We start from the raw sequence: 18,042 nt of genomic DNA on the forward strand, positions 1-18,042 counted from the left end.
CCGACCATGGACAAGCCACGTTTCGTATCTTGGTTACCGTACATAACATTGACGGGCTTGTCAGTTCCTCAAAATGAACCGACGAATTCACACCCGTTTGAAAGATTATTCTCTGGTTGGCGTCCCGCCGCCTCCTTCCAGGTACGTCCGGTCATACTATTTGTGGTACTACCCCCAAATTTCAGATTTACTTTAGAAGAATGGCACTTAAACACACAGTTGCGCTACCGAAATTGCTACGACCAACAAACTTTAGCGGATCGCGTTTTGGCCGAAAGCGACCGAGTAAGTAGCCGTTTTGTCCCCACAAACCTGTCACTTTTTTGTAGCTTCGGGACCAAATCGCTGAAATCACTCGCCTAAACCGGCGCGAGGCAGACCACAAACTCGACGAGAAACTCAAAGATATAGAATTTAATATCAGCGAAATCCAGAAGCAGCGAAAAGAGGTGTGTATTGAAATCGACAACCTGGAGACTTACGGTGAGCGAATTCTGGACGCTATGGAGAGTCTGAAGGAGCAAGCTATGAAGATTTGTCAAAAGTGTATTCTTCTGCGCGACGGCCGCATCGGAATCGACTTGGTAAAATCAAACTTCACGTAAGTGGCGCAGTCGCTAGTAATTTGCTTCAGTGTCACGATGTAGTCGAACTCGAGCTGCGCAAAGAAATGGACGTGATTGAAGGCGCCCAAAAGCTTCTCAAACGAACGCTCGAGCAAGCCACCGAGCAAGTCCGACGTCTGCGCTCGACGATTTACTTCATGGATAGAGATTTAGAAGACAAACACAACGTGTTGAAAATCGACCAGTATAATCGTACTTTGCAAGAAACTAATCTCAACTTGAGCATCTACCACGGTTTTGCGCCACTCGATCCTTCGTAAGTGAGTCGTTGTGTGTGCAGTGACGTGAATTGTGGTTGTAGGAACGTCACGGCGGAGGAGTGGCAAGAGTTTACGACGGCCAATATCGAACGAGCTGCCAAAGAAATCAACAGTGCGCGACAGTTGAGGTCGTACGTTGATACTTTACTTAAGCAAGTGATTGAGGATTTGACTGATCAGTGGCATAAGGTGAACGAAGCGTACCGACAGAGAATTGAGGAAGTGAAGGAGGCGAAGACTAAGCTAGAGACGCAGCACTTTGAGGTTTGATTCGGTGGGTTTGTGTGTTAGGTATAATTTGTCTTGTAGATTGTGCGACAGGCGAATGAGATGACGCGCAATATAACTAGACTGGAGAAGGCTATTGCGGAAAAGGAGGGTTTTATGGCTTTAGCACACACTCGATTGGGTAACAGAGCGCAACGACCGGGGATCGAACTGTGTAAAGACCTGGTGGAAGTGTCCCTCGTTAACGAAGTAGGCGAACTCAGACTGAATGTAGCGCAATTGCAACACATGCTGGCTGAAGTAAGTAACTTTGGGTTTTGATTTTCGTTTCAATGTGGCTTCCAGGCTCAAGCGTCTCTCAGATACTTACTCAAAACCCAGATTCAACTAGAAGAGGATATCAACGTAAAAACCAACACGCTAAAAATTGACGAAGTCGACTGCATGACTTTACGACAAGGAATGGATTATCATGCGTACTAATAAATCAATTTGGGTTTAAATTTTTATTTAGGGCCACTCAGCTACACTACATTAACATGTCACACTGTACACAGCCTAAATAAGTTAAATTTAATTCCTATCGGAATGATTTTCGTTAACATGTATTAAGTACAATACGACGTTAGTTCCTTGCGGCGCTACCAACTTAAAAAAATAAAAAAACTTAAATAAATTAAAAAAATGCAAGGAAAAAATCCCCGTTTAGGCAGAATGCGGCTGATTATCAGATCTTCCACTTCCGTTTTTGTTTTCCTTTTCTGGTTTGCTGAGATCAGTAAGCTTGTTCATTTTGTTGGGTCTGCGCTGGTTCAACAAAGACGGCGTCCAACTGAACCCATTCGAGGACGACGGTTGCACGCTCCCGTCGACGTTCTCTCCCAAAGGAGGCGGCGTGGATGCTTGTAATAACGCAGAGTACTTCGGCATCTGCACCGAACTCTTTAGTCGTTTTTCTTTAGTGGATTCTTTCTTACGGTGTTGATCGTGCTCAGGGTAGCAGTTAATCGACCGCAAAAAAGACTCCAGTGGTCCCATTACCGACTCTTTCGTGTTTAGTGGAACGGTTTCTGTCCACGTCGGGTTAGTCACTTCGGAGTTAGTTGTACCTTTGAAGCGCTTGCGCAGCTTTCTCCTATTGGCTATGTCAGGTACGGTGGGGGACGGCAGTTCTACCAACGGTGAAATGAGATTGTTTCGGACGAGGTATGCGTACTTACCGTCGCTTTTAATGGATAGATTTTCCAAGAGCGCTATGTCTAGGCTAACTGGGGGCAAGTCGCTTTGCGAGCGGTTTGTAGACGGCGCTGATGCTGCAAATTAAAATTAGACAAAGTAAACTACGATTGAGTACCTACTTGACGGGGTTGCCTGCGGCGAGTTCTCGATTCGGTCGAATAGTTGCAATAGCATGAGTTTGTCTTCGAACGAGTTAGTTTCGGTGGGCGACAACGCCGTGGCGCCTGCAGCTGCAGGACTCGAATCGCGCATCATTAAGCGCTGCGTCATGGAAAATTCGGCGTATTCGACGTCATTTTCGCCTATAAAAATACATCGAAACACATAAACCACGAGTAAATTTTTAATGGACGTAATACAACAAGTACAAGGATTTGGTTTTAAGGAGTTGCCGGAAGGGATGAATTACCGTCTTTTTCGGCTGCTTCGTTAGTAGGACTGTTAGTATTTTGTGAGTAAAGCGCATGTCCGTCACCATTACCTTTAAAGGTCACAATTACGCAAGGAACACATGGGATTTCATGGTTACCTGACATGGTTTCGTCATCCACGTCATTCTCGTCGTTGGAATTATCCCCTGTACTGATCAGGTTCGTTTCGGCCGGCTCGAACTCCTCCATCATGTTCTCGGGTTCGCTCAAATCCTACACTAGCGTTAAACAGAGATAGAGCGAAACGGAGTTACTTACACTCTCGCTGCTGCTGCTACACAAAGCGAAGGAAACGTTGGAATTCAGGAGGTTAGGCGAACTGAGCGATACCCCTAGTCCTAATAGGTGTCTTGGTGATTCCACTAAACCGTCGCCGGGTTGCCTTCCGGACTCCTTTTGCTTCTTAGTTACGACCTGCGGCTGCAGAGACGTCGCCGACGAAGAACTGCTGGCGTTGTTGGGGCAATCGTCACCGTTGCCCGCACCACCAGCACCTTGTTTACTACAATCATTCCTTTAAAACACACCAGTACCGCCAACTGATGCATACCTATTAGCACTGCTCATCAAATTCTTCGCCAAGGTAGTAATATCAGTGGGGAACGTCTTCTCCGGAACGTTACTCTTAGAAGTGGACGCCACCGGCTGCGAATCCCCCGTTTCAGTGGCCACCACCGGCGTCATATTGTACATACTTTTCACAATCCCGATGGTGGCGATGTCCGGGATTTGTGTGGCCGCCCCCAGCGTCGCCGCCACCGCGTTTCTGGAAATTTCAGCGGCGAGCCGCTCCTTCGATTCGTTAATCTGAGAAATATACTGGTTCTGGACGGTCTGTAGTTGGTTGATGTACCACTGCTGGTCGCGACACCTCTGGTAAAACGTAGGAGCGCGCACCTGGAATCTACACACCAAAATTTCGTAAACGCCATTGGTTTAAGCTTGACTCAATATGACTCACCGCAACACGAGGGTATCTAGTGCCACATTTAAATAACCCTCGCTCGCCAGCAAATCCAATCGGAAGAACCGATTGTACCCCCAGCATTCCCCCACCTCGAAGTCCGACGCGAACTCCCGCACGATGTTCTTCGAGGAGTCCCGACTGGCCTGGTGTATCATTTCAACCCGATATTCATACCTGCAAACTTTAAATCAACCACCATCCCCACAACACCCCGACTTACTTGGACGTTTCCGGGTATCCCGCGCTCAGCTCCAGGAACACCGACAAGTAGTTCCCCCGAACCACTCCGTTTCCGTCCGGGTACACCTTCAACCTCCAGCACAACCCGTTGCAGTGCAGTGGCGTCGAGTACACCGGGTCTGCCTTCCGCTGCAGCTGCGAGAAGCAATGCATCACGAACGTGCTGCTATCATAGGCCGGTACGATCTCGCTGTGGAAGTCCGCCGGCACTGGCGCCGTCACGAAGCTCGTCATCGGTTTCTTCCGAATCGCGTGGATCATCCGCGAGAGCTCGCCGCTCTTGGCGATCATCTCCGAGCGGGTGCAGGTGTGCAGCTGGTGCTCGATCTCGTGCAGCAGGTGCTCGAGCTGCTCGGTCTCCTGCGTGAGCGAGTCCTTCTGACCCATGAGGGTGAGCAGTTTGGTCTTGAGCTGGGAGTCGAGGCGGGCGATCATGAGCTCGACGGCGTTGCGGATCTCGCGGACGCGCTCGTCCTTGGCCGAGCGGACGGACTCGACGTTGCGCTCCTGAGGAGGACACAGTGAGAAGGGGTGGGTTTGGAATGGGGGCACGTACGACTTCTTGTACAATACTGATGAGCTCCATGAGGCGCCGCCGCAGCTGGGTCACTTCGTCCTTGATCTGGGTCACGTGCTGCTCGTAGACTTCGTCGAGGGGCTTGAAGGTGTGGCCGGAGTGAGTGCCGCCCCAGAGGGCGCACTGGTGGCAGATGCAGCAGCGGCAGGTCCAGCAGTACACGGACAGCTTCTCCGAGTGGGTCGAGCACCTGGCGGAACGTCATTTCCACACATGTTATTTATTATCCCCGCAACACCGAAACGATATCTACTTTTTGTGCCTTTTATTTTTCTGTAAGTTTTTATTGCTATGTTATAAAAAAATCAACACAAGCAATTCTATGTAAAAACGCTGCTGTAAGTGGTTTTTCTGTAAAGCTTGGGTTACTTTGGGGTTCCTTACTTGTCTCTGTCGTTGTCATCCCCTCGGCTGCTGTTCAGGTTAACGGCTTGCAGGGTGTCCAGCTGCTGCGTCACCTCCTCTACCCACCGACAATTCACCAATTCGTGTAAATGCAGCGAGGCGCGGCAATGGGGGCACTGCGACCGCTGCTCAGTGAGCCACCTTCGGATGCAAACGTAGCAGCACAGCTTGGAGCAGTGCGGACACAAGTGGGCATCTCGCAGTTTCTCCATGCAGATAAAGCATCGAAAAACTTCAGCCAGAGTCTGGAAAAAGAGACAAGAACGTGAGGGGGTTTCTCGCGCTTCTTACTGATTCCGAGCCATTGCTGAAACAATCCATCTTAACGGGAACTACCGATTTTGACTGGACCTTGACGGTTCGAATTTCGTTGGGTTTGACAAAGACAGGGACCTAGGAAACCACGGTTTTTCGAAAATACTAACCTCGACGCTTTGGTCGTCATGTTTGCTTCCTGATTTGTTCCTAGTGGCCATTTTGAGTGCGGAATTTCGGGAATTCCGGAAACGTCGAGGGGGCCCGTGCGAGTCGCGCAGCCACTACGAGACTACGACGGTGTTCCCATTAAACATTCCACAATTCAAAATGCAGCGAACAAAGGAAAATACAGTTAGAAAATCGTGCGGGGGCAATCAACTGGTTTTTGACAGATGTCAGCGTGGGAAGTGGTTACGGTCACCGACTCGGGATCGACCACTGCCATATACGTCCAACGCAAAAAAAAAAAAATCAAACGGGATTTAACCACTTTATTAAAGTAAAATTAAAATTATTATTAACATAAGTTTACTGTATTTCTAATAAACATTGCAAGACAACATAATTACTTTTTACGCGTTTTACTTGTATTTTATTCTAATCCATACAATTTCAAAGTTCTATCCATGGAAGTGGACGCTATGAATCGTGCGTGTTTGCCAAATCTGACCCCTGTCGCGGTGGCCGTGTGGTCCATGAACACCCTCAGTTCATCCCATTGATAACAAAGATAAACTCTGCAACAAAACAAAATTAAACCAAATTTCCAACCAAATTTTAAAGTAGTTCATTCCACTCACCGTACGTCCGTTCCCGCCACGGCGAGGTACGTCCCGCTCTGATCAAAGCACAAATCCTTAATCTGATAATCCTCATCCAACTGCAACGTCTTAAAGTTCCTCAGCTTCCTCAAATCCCACAACTTCACGCACGCGTCGTCCGCCGCAGTTGCCAAGTAGTACCCATTTTCTGAAAACGAAATCGACGTAATAGCCCCCGAGTGTCCCGTGAAGTTCGCAACGTCCCTCTGCTCCTCCAAATCCCAGATTTTCACGTGCGAATTCGCAGTCCCGGTCCCGAAAATCAGCCCGTCGGGATGCAACTGGGCAGTCGTCAGTGGTACACCCGTCTGATCGGCAACTTTCGTCAACAGTCGACCCGATCGGATATCCGAGAACGCCCAATGGTGATCCTCTGAAGTCGATAGAACATAATCTCCGGTCGGATGGAGTGACAATCCGGTAATAGGACCTTCGTGAGCACGTAAAAGTAGAGTAGTTTGGGACGTCGGAACATTCCATACGCGAATTGTAGAATCGGGTGAGGCGGTGATAACAAGATCTTCGTCAGGATGATAAATAACCTTAGTAACTTTCTTTGTATGGCCTTTAAGAATGGCGACAACTTGTTCAGTGTCTTTATTGAAGACGGTAGCGTTTCGGTCATTGCCGCCCGTGAGAATCTTGCTGGTGTCGGACTTGTGGACGTCGAGGGCGAGAATTCCGGGCACACTGGCGGAATGCAAACCCTAAACAAGCACAAACAAGTCAAGTTTGACAAGTTTTCGTTATTTAATACTTACTGGATGTGATGCTAATGTCTTGAATGCTTGTATCTGCTCCTGCACAGTCAGCTCTTCTGGAACCGTCTCTCCTCTCTTCTTCCTCTCCTGTGTCAGTTTCCTTTCTTGTGTCAACACTGTAGCCTTTTCCTTCAATATTTGTATCACTTCTTCTGTCAATCCATCTTGTTCTGTCGGTTGGTTGGCAACGCCGCCGGCTTCCGCAGCCACCGCCGGTTGCGGCACGGTCGTGATACCAGCTTGAGGTTTCAAAGTGGCTAGCGCTTCTCTCGCGGCCGTCACTTCTTTATTAAGACGAGCGATAACTCGGCAAGCGGCGTCATGTTGGTATAGAGCGTGGCTGAGTTCTTGTCGAGCTGTCTGCAGCTGCTGTCGCTGAGTGAAACTGTACAACATGACGGCGTCCCATTCATCTTGGAGCAGTTTTAGAGTGGCTGGAATACTTGTCGCACTGGGGGGTTTGGGCTTGACGATTGGTGGTGCTGCGGAATTGGCGTTGACATTGGTGTAGATTGAGGTTATGTACTTACTTTTTATTTCGATTAGTTTCTCGACTGAAAGTTCTTCACCGCTGATGGGGTCCTTTCCGTGTTCTTGGATGTACTTTTCGATCATCCGCTTCTCGAAAATCGCCCCCGAAGAAGGGGAAACGACGGGATGTTCTGGCACCTCGTTTGACACTAAAAGCCGGCAAAACGAATTGTGTGAATGGAACGAAATGAATGAAGTTTGTGTTGTGGTTAAATTTTGGACTGATAAATTGTGTGCGACTGATACAGTAATTGAATTATGTATTCGTATAAATAAAATACTTACGGGCACAACACAACGCCATTTTCGTTGACCATTCGGCAGTCAAACGAACGCTAGTGACTTATACTACCAACGTAAAGTGACAATGCAAAAGTCACTGTCGCCACTAGTAAATTCGTGCACATAAATTGGTATCACTGAATAAAATCACAACTATTAATTAATAAAAAATCATCCTTTATTTTTCTTTTTTGCAACAAACTGCTCCACATGATGTTTTGCCACTTTATACAAAATAGAATGTTGCCTAACACTATTATTTACAATAGCCCTTCTATAACATTTCAGTAACGACAAATCGTCTTCTTCTGGTTCCAAAAACCCTTCCAAAGGACACACACTTTGCTCCACAGTCACATTAAACATCTCTACAACCCCTAAATACTCAGACCATAGCGTTTTTCGCCACTTTAGCGAGTGTCGCTGAGCCAGCGGCACCAAAACAAAGTTACCAAACAAAACATCTCCATAACTAACCCCTTGGTACTGTTCCAACAACTGCGTATAAAAATCTTGGAAACTGGTTAATCCTGCAAGACCATTTTGACAAATCAAACTTCAATTTTCACCCCCTTACCTTGTATTTCCTTATTAAAATTTATTTCTTTTTCAGACTTCATGATATTGTTTAGACACAACTGAAGCAAATTGTGGATTTCGTCAATTAGGAATAGGTTGTCACTCCCGAGGAATGTGCAGGCGATGCGGCAAAAACGATCAGTCGGATTTATAGCACAAGCCAACTCCGAAAAATACGTTTCATAGATTAAAATCCAACGTAAACAATTCCGGATGATGAAAACTTGCTCCTGTTCGGTCGGGTTTTGCTTATTTTGTTGTTGGTTGGAGTAGAGAACGATGATTGGAGTGTAAATCCAGTCAATAGGGATCACGTTTCCTTGATTACAGTCTAACGATAAATTCGTGGTGAAGGTTGGTACGTCCTACAAACTTTTATTTCTTTTAGGTTGTAACACTGGGTATATACTTACAATTTTTAAACCCAAGACGCGTGTATACACTTCTAAAATATCATTCAAATTTTCGAGTGATGTAGCTATAGAGTCACTCCTTTGTTCTAGGCTCAAATTTCGCATGAAAACATCACTAGGATAAAACTCTGGACTCAAAACTATATTTTTGAGAACATATTCAATGTTTGTTTTTTGTTCGGTTGTAAATATACTCAAACATTTAATTCCCACTTCATAGAAAGGTCGAGTATCCAGACTATTTTTGACAACTATGGAACACTTCAAAATGTTCATAATTAAGTTACTTTCAACCCTAGTAAACCAGTGGCTTGTGAGATAATACTTATGCAAGTGTCTCATCTCGCTTAAGTAATTTCCAATATTGTTGTCACTCAGAAATGCTAATTTTAAGTCATTGTCAGAACACGCCTCAACGAAATTAGATAAAGCACTCAGAAAAGGTAGCGGACTGTTTGACTGTATTAAGGGCACCACGTGTTCAGACGTGTACCAAGCAGCCGCCTCTAGACTCTTCAAATTGGGGCTAGTTTTATGTGGTTCATAATTATTCAGCAACATTGAACCATTTCTAAAAATTAAGTCAATAATAAATCAAATTATTGTAGCAAATGATTTACGTACGTTATAGTTTTAGTCACAGTTTTAAAACCCTGCGATTTTAAAACTTCACAAATTATTGTAGCGACATCTGCTGGAAGTTCGGTCGCTTTACTTAACATCGCTAGACAGTAAAACATAGAAGCTATTATTTGGAGTTTGCCACACTACAATCAAATATGTAAACACTTCAACTAATTTAGTTCAAACTTACTGTAAATTCGTTCAAAGTCATGAACTGTTTGAACCACTTGGTCATACAAGAGTGCAGTGTGCTTAAAAATGGCGACACTAATGTCACTCGTTTGCAGCAACCACCAATCAAAATTAGAAGTGCGGACACGTGACCCTGTCGGACGTAGGTTGTAGACATGTCAAAGTTGGTATTTTTTAAATGATAATTTAATAGTTCGATTAAAACTGGCTGCAGAACTCTAAAAATCGTGGAATAAACGATATTTCTATGTATATTATGTGAAACTCACTCAATATGTTCCATTGCCAACCCATAGTGAACAAAAACTGACCACAAATGCATACTTTCAGTTTGTAGTTTGAGTCCGTTGGTGTTCATGGAGTATTGATTTGTGGATAAATAGGATAAAATGGCGTCCATGACCCGGTACTTCCCCACTAAGTCGCTTGCGATTGTTTGGCTGCGACTAGCCAAAACCCGCAGAAGTTTCAAAGCCTGAATAAGCGGTAAACCATAGGGAGAGGATGGGTCAGAACTGCTACTTTGTGTGTTTGGGACAAAATTACTAACAATACTCGAAATAAGATTTTCACACTTGTAAAGTCTGGTGAAAATGAACTGAGAATCTCGAGACAAACGAATCAAAATATCCATGCAATAAACAATAGTTTCAAGACTGGGACGCACTGTATTTATGACGTATCTTAAAAAAAAAAAAACAAAATTATTTTTAATAATTGTTAATGCAAATAGGTACCGTATTCTGGCCAAAATTTCCGTTCTTGCTAAACATTTAACTAAATTCGTTTCTGCCAGTTGTTGGTCGTTGACTCTATCATCATCTTCCGGGTCATTATCAACCGCTAAAATCGGCTGAATTCGACCTAATCCAAATCCTAGAAGACAATCAAGACAGGTTTCGTCCACTTTGCTAGAAAACAAATTCCTCATAGCTTTTATAGCCGCGTTGAGGACCGCTGGAGTATTATCATCTAGGCAAAATCGCAAAACGAAAAAAATTTGTTCAATGGGTAACTCAATTACGTCATCATACACTCCCGTGGATTGTAATTCCAAAATGTTGGCAATCGTGTTTAAGGCGACTATTTTTTGTTGAATGACATTTGACCTGCAAGATGTATTTCAATAATTGACTCACTATGGAATTAAAGTGGAATTTATAAATTTGCTGTTGACATTGAAGTAACTTTTACGTGGTTGTAGAAGAAAAGTGGAGGATTTAAGTTGATTACTCTAAAAATTTTCCATTTTAGCCATGTTTTAACTTTCTTGTTGTCGAAATAAGTCTACACATATTCAGAAAAAAAGGGCAAAATGTAGCCCCGCCCACCCACTCTATCTCAATTGTGATTATTTTTTTTATTCATCGTGAGTCAAGAGGGCGGAGCTTAACTGCAAAATCCTTATTTCTCAACGAGAAATTAAAAACATGTTTTTGAGTATCGTGTTGTTCCAAGAATGCTATGTACATTAAGCAAAAACATAAAGCCAAAGATTAGGCCCCCATTCGCGACCAGATCTCAATTCTCAATCGTGATTAATTTTTCATTCGTTGTTAAATCAAGAGACGGGGATTATTTGCAACATAATCTACAAGAATTTACCCTTTTAAACATGTTTTAAGTTTCTTGTTCTGAAAAGACAACTACGTATATTAAGAAAAAAGGCAAAATATAAGAAAATCCGTATTTCCTTACAAAAATTTACCGTTTTAAACGTGTTTCAAGTTTCTAAGAAAAAAAAATTCATCACAATTGAGATGGGGTGGGTGGGAGGGCTTACATTTGGTCTTTTTGTTTTAATATGTGCAGACATCTTTTCACAACTTGAAACTTAAAACATGTTTAAAAGGGAAAATAAGAACATAACGATTTTACAATTAGCCTCCGCCCCATAAATGCAAAATCCATATTTCCTTGCAAAAATGTACAATTTTAACCATGTTCTAAGTTTCTTATTGTGAAAAGATGGAGATGTATATTAAGAAAAAAAGACAAAATATAAGCCCCGCCCACCCGCCCTATCCTAATTCTGATGATTTTTTTATTCGTCGTAAGCCGAGAGGTGAGGCTTAATTGTAAAATCCTTATTTTTCTACGAGAAATTACCAAGTGAAATATCTTGTTAAGTAATCGTGTTATACAAAGAAAACTAAATGGATTAATTAGAAATGAAAACCAAAAGAGAAGCTCCACCCATCCGTTTCGATCTCATTCGTTGTCAGACCGAGAGGCGGAGCCTAATTGCAAAATCGATGTTTTCCTACAAAGATTTACCACTTTAAAGATGTTTTACCTCTCTTGTCGTGAAAAGATGACTACATATATTAAGAAAAAAGTGGCAAAAGTAGAACCCCGCTCACCCACCCTACTTCAATTGTGATGATTTTTTTTTATTCGTCGTGAGCCAAGAAGGCGGAGCTTGACTGCAAAATCCGTATTTCTCTACGAGAAATTAAAAGCATGTTTAATCGTTTTTTTAATCGTCGAGAGCCAAAGTAGCGGAATTTAATTACAGAATCCTTATTATTTCTCTACAAGAAATTACCACGTAAGACGTATTTTTGAGTATCGTGTTATTCAAAGAATACTATGTACTAAATTAAGAAAAAAATAAAGCCAAAGATTAAGCCCCACCCATACCTGCCCTGATCTAAATAGTAATGAAGTTTTCATTCGACAAAAGGCAAAATATAAGCCCCGCCCACCCGCCCTATCCTAATTCTGATGATTTTTTTATTCATCGTAAGCCGAGAGGTGGGGCTTAATTGTAAAATCCTTATTTTTCTACGAGAAATTGCCATGTGAAATATCTTGTTAAGTAATCGTGTTATACAAAGAAAACTAAATGGATTAATTAGAAATGAAAACCAAAAGAGAAGCTCCACCCATCCGTCTCGATCTCATTCATTGTCAGACCCAGGGGTGGAGTCTAATTGCAAATTTATTATTATATTGCTTATTTCTTTACAAGAAAGACTATTCATATGTATTAAGAAAAAAGGGCAAACTATAAGCCCTACTAGTTGGCGTAATATTAGTGGACCTCATTGTCTCTATAAAAATTTAATTTTCGTGGATTTAGTCCTGTCAACTAGAAAAATGTCCCCCTTACTTCAGGGGATTTTCCTTCAAGTTGTCACACTACCTCAATTTGATTGGCTGAAAATGTAACGTCAACGGCAACGTAACGGCGAACAGCAACGTCAACGGCGAATAGCAATGTCAACGGCGAACAGCAACGTCAACGGCGAACAGCAATGTCAACGGCGAACAGCAACGTCAACGCCAAGTTTATAAATCGCCCTTAACACATACCTTGACAACTGAAACAACTCCTGCAAAGTATAGCCAGGTCTACCAGCCTCATCACCATGATGATACAAAACCCTAGATTTCTCAGTGATTTCCTGTTCACTGTATGGCAACAACCACCCTTCAAAATCAAATCTACAACCATTAAAAGTAACAACCCCCAATTTAAATATCTACCTGGCCTCATAACTTCTACTTTTTTCAATTTTCGGTACCTCCACCCCCTTCATCCACGCCAACTTACTACTTTCAAAGACTTTAAAATTGAGCCATTTTTCCGCGTCTGGATTTTTCAAAATTTCGGTAGTTGTGTCAATATCCTCAACTTCCATATTGCGCGCAGCTGCGTTTTGCTCCTCAATCGTTGGATTTCTATTATCCTTTACTGCAGCTTCCACTTTCTGGCGACGATTTTTCAAAAACGCGATAATCGCCGGATCCATTGTCTCCATCAAGCGTTGTCTCTCCTCTAAAATCTCTTTCTCTGACATTTCTTTCATTTTTTTAATATTTTCTTCGTGAATGTCGTTTCTTTCGCTTCCTGTTACAACAAAACTTTGACTTGGCAGTCTTTCTTCAGAAATTTTCACATCTTCACTTTTTTTCACGCGCTTAAATTGCTTGGCAAAAATACTCCCACTGCCTTGTGCACTGTCTACACCAGCGTCTCTACGCTTAGGTGCCGGAAAACCGCGGTTTGTGTTAAAGTTCAAGCGCGGTAAAGTGTGAGTTTGGGGGGTTTTCTCGATAATACTCCCCAGGTTGCTGTGGTCAGGAATTGCTTCGAAAGTGTTAGCCAGCTGGTCTTGAATATCATTGGGGTCACTACTAGACTGAGGTTTTTCATCTGAAAAGAGCCACTTAGGTGTAACAATCTGAAAAATACAATAAACAAACCTAACCTTGCTTTTCACTGACTACAGTCGCAGCCAACTTGACTTTGTTTTCGGAGTGTTGACGAGCAAATTCTTCTTGAAGACGAAGAAGATCTTCGTCGGTTTCACGGGGGGTTGGTCTAGAATACATTTTCACTTTTGTTTTTAACTTAAATTTAATAATTAATCGGTGTTTGAATCATCTACCCATTGCATCTCACTAAACAACAGTGATTTATTTTTTGTTGGGTTGGCAAAAAAATTTCTTAAAAGCATTCCAGAAAAAATAACTTTGAGTTTGAGGCTTTAATCACTGGCTTTAACTGCAACATTTCTTTGAAGTTTGAACCGTCATACTAATAGCATTGCATTATTACAACAATTATTTAATTAATTGTGCGGCTGAAATTTCAGTTGCCCCCCCTGCTCACTTGTCAAAGTTGCGGTAAATTAAAGTTGAATTTTGTCAGTGTTAAATTTGAGAGAAAAGGAAAAATTCCGCCAGTAACAATGAATCGCGATTGCATACTCAGTGAGGGTGTTCTCGAGGTGCCCTTACCCCTCATTTAAACGGGTTTCTACTTTTCTTTAATTTCCAGAAAATTATGAATGGTGCCACCATTCCATACCCTGTACTTCAAGTTTTGGGAAGCAAAAAAATGGTTTCTAACAACATTAAGGATAGTGAACGCCTGAGACTCCTGCTTTCTGATGGAAAATATAAAATAAACGTGGCAATGTTTACTGTTCCTGCGAACAATCAAGATGCGCTGGAACTGTACTCGGTCATCAAACTAATCCGCTATTTTTCCAACGTCATTAGGAGTAAAGACAAGCGTGACATGTATTATCGCTTTCGCTGTTATTCCATTTTTAACTATTGTTTACAGGCGCGTGTTAATTATTTTGGAACTTGAGCTGATTTATGAAGGACGCACTGTAGGGCGCACTATTGGAGATCCAACCACATTAACTGACAATGAGTTTCCAACTTCTCAAAGTTCAGACAGTTCAAATTTTGCCGGCTCTTCAATCACTCTATACCGCCGCAAAAATGAGAATGGGGACTTATTTGGGGACACGAAAACAATCAGCCCCATTGCTAGTCTCAATCCGTTTCACAACAACTGGATTATTAAAGCGAGAGTTATCAATAAAACTTCCATTCGTCACTGGTGTAACTCCAGAGGTGAAGGAAAATTGTTTAGTTGTGATTTGGTCGACAGAAGCGGTGAAATCAGATGTACAGCGTTCAAAGAACTGGCAGATAAATTCTATGAGTGTTTAAACGTAAAGACGGATTTAGTTATTTTCGTTTGTTTAACATTGTAGACTTGTAGGTTGATAAAGTTTATTATATTAGTAGGTGTCTTTTGCAACCAATCAATCGCCAGTTTTGTAACTTAAAACACGACTTTGAGATGACCACGACCCCCGAGACGCAAGTCGAGGAGTGCTTGGACGACGATCTCTTGATACCCAAAGTCAACTATAATTTTACTACGCTTGATAAAGTTGCTGCGATGGTCGGCGGAACTATCGTCGGTATGAATTTTTAATTTAAGTTGAACAAAACTGTGATTAACGCAATTTTAGATGTAATTGCGGTTTGTAAGTCTGTCTCTGAACTTCAAACCTTTACGTCTAAATCCACCAATCGTGACTTGAAGAAAAAAGAAGTTTTGTTGGTTGACCAATCAAAAACAGGGGTGGGTATTGAGGTCGCTTTGCTCGTTTGTATGTGTTTTTATTGTTTTAGATTTGTTTGACTTTATGGGGGATGAATGCTGAGTCTTTTAATCACTCTGATCAGCCGGTCGTTTCTCTCAAAAATGCTAAAATTTGCGAATTTCGCGGAAACAAAACAATAACTCCGGTTATGGGTAGTCTGCTTAAAGTTAACCCAGATATTCCAGACGCGTATAAATTGAGAAAATGGTTCGATTTAGATGGAAATCAAATCGAATTTAACAACGTCAGCGCTAAGTATTGTATGAAATTAATTTCTCTGCAGCTGCATTTTTCTTATTATTAATAGAACAACCATTGGTAACGTTCCATGGATGACTTTCAAAGAAGCCCAACGTTATAGTCAAGACCACGGCGATCAAGGATTCTATTTCCAGACTTACGCCACAATTCTTCTAATCCGTGTAGACAGAGCTGTCTACAAATCCTGTCCAACCCCAGAATGCCAGAAAAAAGTCATAGATCTAGAAAACGGGATGTTCCGTTGCGAAAAATGCAACAGAGAGTATCCAGAATTTAAATACAGATTCTTGGTTTCGGTAGGTTTATATTCCGCATTGTTGCTTAATTTCTCGCCAGATGAACGTTTCCGATATGAGCGGCAGCCAATGGGTGACGCTGTTTTCCGCGGAAGCCGAAAAAATTCTCGCAAAAACCGCCCAAGAGATAGGTGAGGCCATGGAGCACGACCAGGAAAGCGTAGGCAAACTTTTCGACGAAGTGCAATTCAAACAATTCCTGTTTAAAATAAGAGCCAAAATGGAGTCCTACAACGTAAGATTTTCGCCTAATTAACAATCAACTAGTTTAAGATTTCAGGACGAGCAGAAGCTAAGAATGATCGTTGTTAGCACCTCCCCGATAACTTTCGAGGACCACAACGCCTATTTAATCAAGAAAATCGAAGAATTACGTGGATGATTTGTCAAAATTTAAATAAATTAGAGTTCTGTTCGTTTTTCAAACCATTTTTTATTGACAGATATTAATGCGCATGCGTGCCAATCAAATCTTGCGCTTTTGCACGTTTCAGTTGGCAACCCGTTATATTGTGGCGGTCAAACGGTCAAATTTGTTTTCAAACGTACCTCATAACGGTCGGGTGGAGGTTTTTCATCATTTTAACCCATCTAACTCCTGTGATAACCAGTAATGTCCACAAACTAACTCACCATGGATTTAAAAAACAAAACCCCATCCAAATCAAAAACTAACATCATGAACAAAGTGCTTACTAACCCCAAGAACTGTGATAGCCCCTTCAGATATCTCCCCCATATTTCAACCCCTCCATCGCGCTTTTCCAAGATTCTCAACCCATTCGAACAACACTTAATCGATCGCTTACACCTCCCGACATTCAGGTAAGTACATTTTTCGTTTGAAACAATCGTAATATTGACCCCTGCAGCCCCAGCGTTTTCGCCCAAGTATCCACCCCCAAAACCGACGAAAAATTCAAATGGACAATCGACGACATCTCCAGCCTCAAACCCGCAGATATTGACGAAGAAACGATTTCGCAACACGTATCAGACCACGACCCTACGATAGAATCGATGGTTCAGGAAAAAATTGACAAGTTTTTTAACGAAAAGGCGATAGTCCCGAGCCCCTTTAACGAGCAAGTTAAGCAGGTGCCCTTAATTGCTAGCCCCCTGGTGACGGCGAAGCCGCAGTGTTCGGATAGTAGTGCGCAAACGATTTTAACCCTCCCGCCCACCCTTCCTAAGCACGTGGAAGAAATTCTAGCCCCTTATTTCTCGTACACGGTTGATCAACAAGCAGGCGATGATCAAAACACGTCGCTTTATAGGAAATTATTTGACTCGGAGGAACACGGCAGCCCCATTTCCAGTCCCGCTCCATCCATTGGTCTTTCACCGCTGCAGTTTTCGCCTGAATTCAACCAGAACAAATTGGATAGTACTTTGGAGATGCCGGAATTGAGAGACTGCGCCCTCTCTCCTATAGGTCACTCGCCGTTGGCACGGTCAGTTTGTAGACTGAGTTTTTCAGGACGCATGTCAGTGGACGCGAGTATGGTGGTTCCTGATGTTAATAAGAGTCTTAATTGTACGAATTTGGAGGGGCAGGTGTCGTTTCAACCTCTGGAGGAACCCCCAAGTGATTCTTCTGTTAACTGGGATGTGGAATATAAACATGTTTCTATTTTGTCGAAGTCGCCTTTAAGTAGCCCTGAAATGGCCACGGATTCAACAACCCCTCACTCGAAAATCTTCACTAGTCAGAGGAAAAGACTGTCAGATAGTTTTAAGGACGAAGATAGAGACGTAGAGATGGAAGATGAAGAAATTGTTCCTAAACGTGTGAAAAATAGACTGGAACATGATGACGTCACTGATGTTGGGTACCATACAGGTGGCGCCACCATATGTGAGAGTTCTGTACATATGTTTGCATCAACTCCCACTAAAATCAAGTAATTACTTTTAATAGTATTAACTGACTTATTACTGCCAAGTCTAAACTTTGTTTTTATACAGACTAAAAATGCTTTTATTGGTTAAGTTCGCGTGGTTTGTAATTTTAAGACAGTGGAAAGTTGATAGTGATTATTGTTTTATGTGCAATCACTCAGTAAATTTTATTAAAAGTAGTAGGGACTTTTATATTTCACCAACTCCTCTGGATCCTAGTGTTTTTTT

At 42.5% G+C, this 18,042-nt stretch overlaps 6 protein-coding genes across 8 annotated transcripts; 3 read left to right on the forward strand and 3 right to left on the reverse strand.

Moving 5' to 3' along the window:
* Window positions 1-3: 3 nt before the first annotated feature.
* Window positions 4-1,623, forward strand: LOC135138734 (tektin-1). The gene is made up of 7 exons (XM_064068721.1): window positions 4-141; window positions 186-285; window positions 330-584; window positions 635-882; window positions 928-1,150; window positions 1,196-1,414; window positions 1,460-1,623. Exons 1-7 carry the CDS (start codon window positions 74-76, stop codon window positions 1,595-1,597), a joined length of 1,251 nt encoding a protein of 416 aa, XP_063924791.1. The 5' UTR covers window positions 4-73; the 3' UTR covers window positions 1,598-1,623.
* On the reverse strand, window positions 1,606-5,640 carry LOC135138702 (E3 ubiquitin-protein ligase TRIM37-like). 3 transcript variants are annotated; one of them, XM_064068687.1, is made up of 12 exons: window positions 5,399-5,640; window positions 4,953-5,218; window positions 4,548-4,758; window positions 3,972-4,498; window positions 3,746-3,925; window positions 3,335-3,688; window positions 3,043-3,286; window positions 2,883-2,997; window positions 2,763-2,834; window positions 2,473-2,655; window positions 2,335-2,427; window positions 1,606-2,286 (listed from the first exon to the last, which is right to left on the reverse strand). In XM_064068687.1, the coding sequence occupies exons 1-12, from the start codon at window positions 5,447-5,449 to the stop codon at window positions 1,820-1,822; spliced, it is 2,763 nt and encodes a 920-aa protein (XP_063924757.1). In that variant the 5' UTR covers window positions 5,450-5,640; the 3' UTR covers window positions 1,606-1,819. The 3 variants fall into 3 exon arrangements, with proteins under 3 accessions (XP_063924757.1, XP_063924765.1, XP_063924771.1); XM_064068695.1 differs by lacking the exon at window positions 5,399-5,640 and adding an exon at window positions 5,265-5,368; XM_064068701.1 differs by lacking the exon at window positions 2,763-2,834.
* Window positions 5,641-5,708: 68 nt separating this feature from the next.
* Prp19 (Pre-RNA processing factor 19) lies at window positions 5,709-7,722 on the reverse strand. The gene is made up of 5 exons (XM_064068711.1): window positions 7,630-7,722; window positions 7,344-7,493; window positions 6,814-7,295; window positions 6,032-6,759; window positions 5,709-5,968 (listed from the first exon to the last, which is right to left on the reverse strand). Exons 1-5 carry the CDS (start codon window positions 7,646-7,648, stop codon window positions 5,824-5,826), a joined length of 1,524 nt encoding a protein of 507 aa, XP_063924781.1. The 5' UTR covers window positions 7,649-7,722; the 3' UTR covers window positions 5,709-5,823.
* A 60-nt stretch (window positions 7,723-7,782) lies between these two features.
* Window positions 7,783-13,839, reverse strand: LOC135138745 (RNA polymerase II-associated protein 1). The gene is made up of 10 exons (XM_064068748.1): window positions 13,652-13,839; window positions 12,927-13,596; window positions 12,753-12,884; window positions 10,172-10,543; window positions 9,704-10,117; window positions 9,433-9,652; window positions 9,243-9,385; window positions 8,619-9,189; window positions 8,204-8,570; window positions 7,783-8,156 (listed from the first exon to the last, which is right to left on the reverse strand). The coding sequence occupies exons 1-10, from the start codon at window positions 13,773-13,775 to the stop codon at window positions 7,798-7,800; spliced, it is 3,372 nt and encodes a 1,123-aa protein (XP_063924818.1). The 5' UTR covers window positions 13,776-13,839; the 3' UTR covers window positions 7,783-7,797.
* A 224-nt stretch (window positions 13,840-14,063) lies between these two features.
* On the forward strand, window positions 14,064-16,314 carry LOC135134369 (replication protein A 70 kDa DNA-binding subunit-like). Its single transcript, XM_064063026.1, has 9 exons — window positions 14,064-14,173; window positions 14,224-14,468; window positions 14,515-14,914; window positions 14,965-15,169; window positions 15,221-15,333; window positions 15,384-15,610; window positions 15,663-15,912; window positions 15,953-16,147; window positions 16,193-16,314. The coding sequence occupies exons 1-9, from the start codon at window positions 14,135-14,137 to the stop codon at window positions 16,292-16,294; spliced, it is 1,776 nt and encodes a 591-aa protein (XP_063919096.1). The 5' UTR covers window positions 14,064-14,134; the 3' UTR covers window positions 16,295-16,314.
* Window positions 16,315-16,436: 122 nt separating this feature from the next.
* On the forward strand, window positions 16,437-18,008 carry Bora (aurora borealis). Its single transcript, XM_064068837.1, has 2 exons — window positions 16,437-16,737; window positions 16,785-18,008. Exons 1-2 carry the CDS (start codon window positions 16,547-16,549, stop codon window positions 17,818-17,820), a joined length of 1,227 nt encoding a protein of 408 aa, XP_063924907.1. The 5' UTR covers window positions 16,437-16,546; the 3' UTR covers window positions 17,821-18,008.
* The last annotated feature ends 34 nt before the right edge of the window (window positions 18,009-18,042 follow it).

This window comes from Zophobas morio, unplaced genomic scaffold, assembly GCF_036711695.1.
Source record: "Zophobas morio isolate AGI-343-1 ecotype UQ-CSIRO unplaced genomic scaffold, CSIRO_AGI_Zmor_V1 ptg000004l, whole genome shotgun sequence".
Lineage (NCBI taxonomy): Eukaryota > Metazoa > Arthropoda > Insecta > Coleoptera > Tenebrionidae > Zophobas > Zophobas morio.

Bases quoted from the DNA above. Each gene is read 5' to 3' on its own strand.
- LOC135138734 (XM_064068721.1), top strand. From the start codon at position 74: ATGAACCGACGAATTCACACCCGTTTGAAAGATTATTCTCTGGTTGGC. The intron at 883-927 runs GTAAGTGAGTCG...TTGTGGTTGTAG, and splicing joins TTTGCGCCACTCGATCCTTC to GAACGTCACGGCGGAGGAGT. The intron at 1,151-1,195 runs GTTTGATTCGGT...TTTGTCTTGTAG, and splicing joins TAGAGACGCAGCACTTTGAG to ATTGTGCGACAGGCGAATGA.
- LOC135138702 (XM_064068687.1), bottom strand. From the start codon at position 5,449: ATGGCCACTAGGAACAAATCAGGAAGCAAACATGACGACCAAAGCGTC. The intron at 4,759-4,952 runs GTAAGGAACCCC...ACGTTCCGCCAG, and splicing joins GATGACAACGACAGAGACAA to GTGCTCGACCCACTCGGAGA. The intron at 2,428-2,472 runs GTAGGTACTCAA...TTTAATTTGCAG, and splicing joins GCCGCAGGCAACCCCGTCAA to CATCAGCGCCGTCTACAAAC.
- Prp19 (XM_064068711.1), bottom strand. The intron at 7,296-7,343 runs GTAAGTACATAA...CCAATTCCGCAG, and splicing joins GAAACTAATCGAAATAAAAA to CACCACCAATCGTCAAGCCC. The intron at 6,760-6,813 runs GTAAGTATTAAA...GTGCTTGTTTAG, and splicing joins AGACATTAGCATCACATCCA to GGTTTGCATTCCGCCAGTGT.
- LOC135138745 (XM_064068748.1), bottom strand. From the start codon at position 13,775: ATGTATTCTAGACCAACCCCCCGTGAAACCGACGAAGATCTTCTTCGT. The intron at 9,653-9,703 runs GTGAGTTTCACA...CACGATTTTTAG, and splicing joins TTGGCAATGGAACATATTGA to AGTTCTGCAGCCAGTTTTAA. The intron at 9,386-9,432 runs GTAAGTTTGAAC...ATTTGATTGTAG, and splicing joins TGACTTTGAACGAATTTACA to TGTGGCAAACTCCAAATAAT.
- LOC135134369 (XM_064063026.1), top strand. From the start codon at position 14,135: ATGAATCGCGATTGCATACTCAGTGAGGGTGTTCTCGAG. The intron at 14,915-14,964 runs GTAAAGACGGAT...GTAGACTTGTAG, and splicing joins AATTCTATGAGTGTTTAAAC to GTTGATAAAGTTTATTATAT. The intron at 15,611-15,662 runs GTATTGTATGAA...TATTATTAATAG, and splicing joins TTTAACAACGTCAGCGCTAA to AACAACCATTGGTAACGTTC.
- Bora (XM_064068837.1), top strand. From the start codon at position 16,547: ATGGATTTAAAAAACAAAACCCCATCCAAATCAAAAACTAACATCATG. The intron at 16,738-16,784 runs GTAAGTACATTT...TGACCCCTGCAG, and splicing joins TTACACCTCCCGACATTCAG to CCCCAGCGTTTTCGCCCAAG.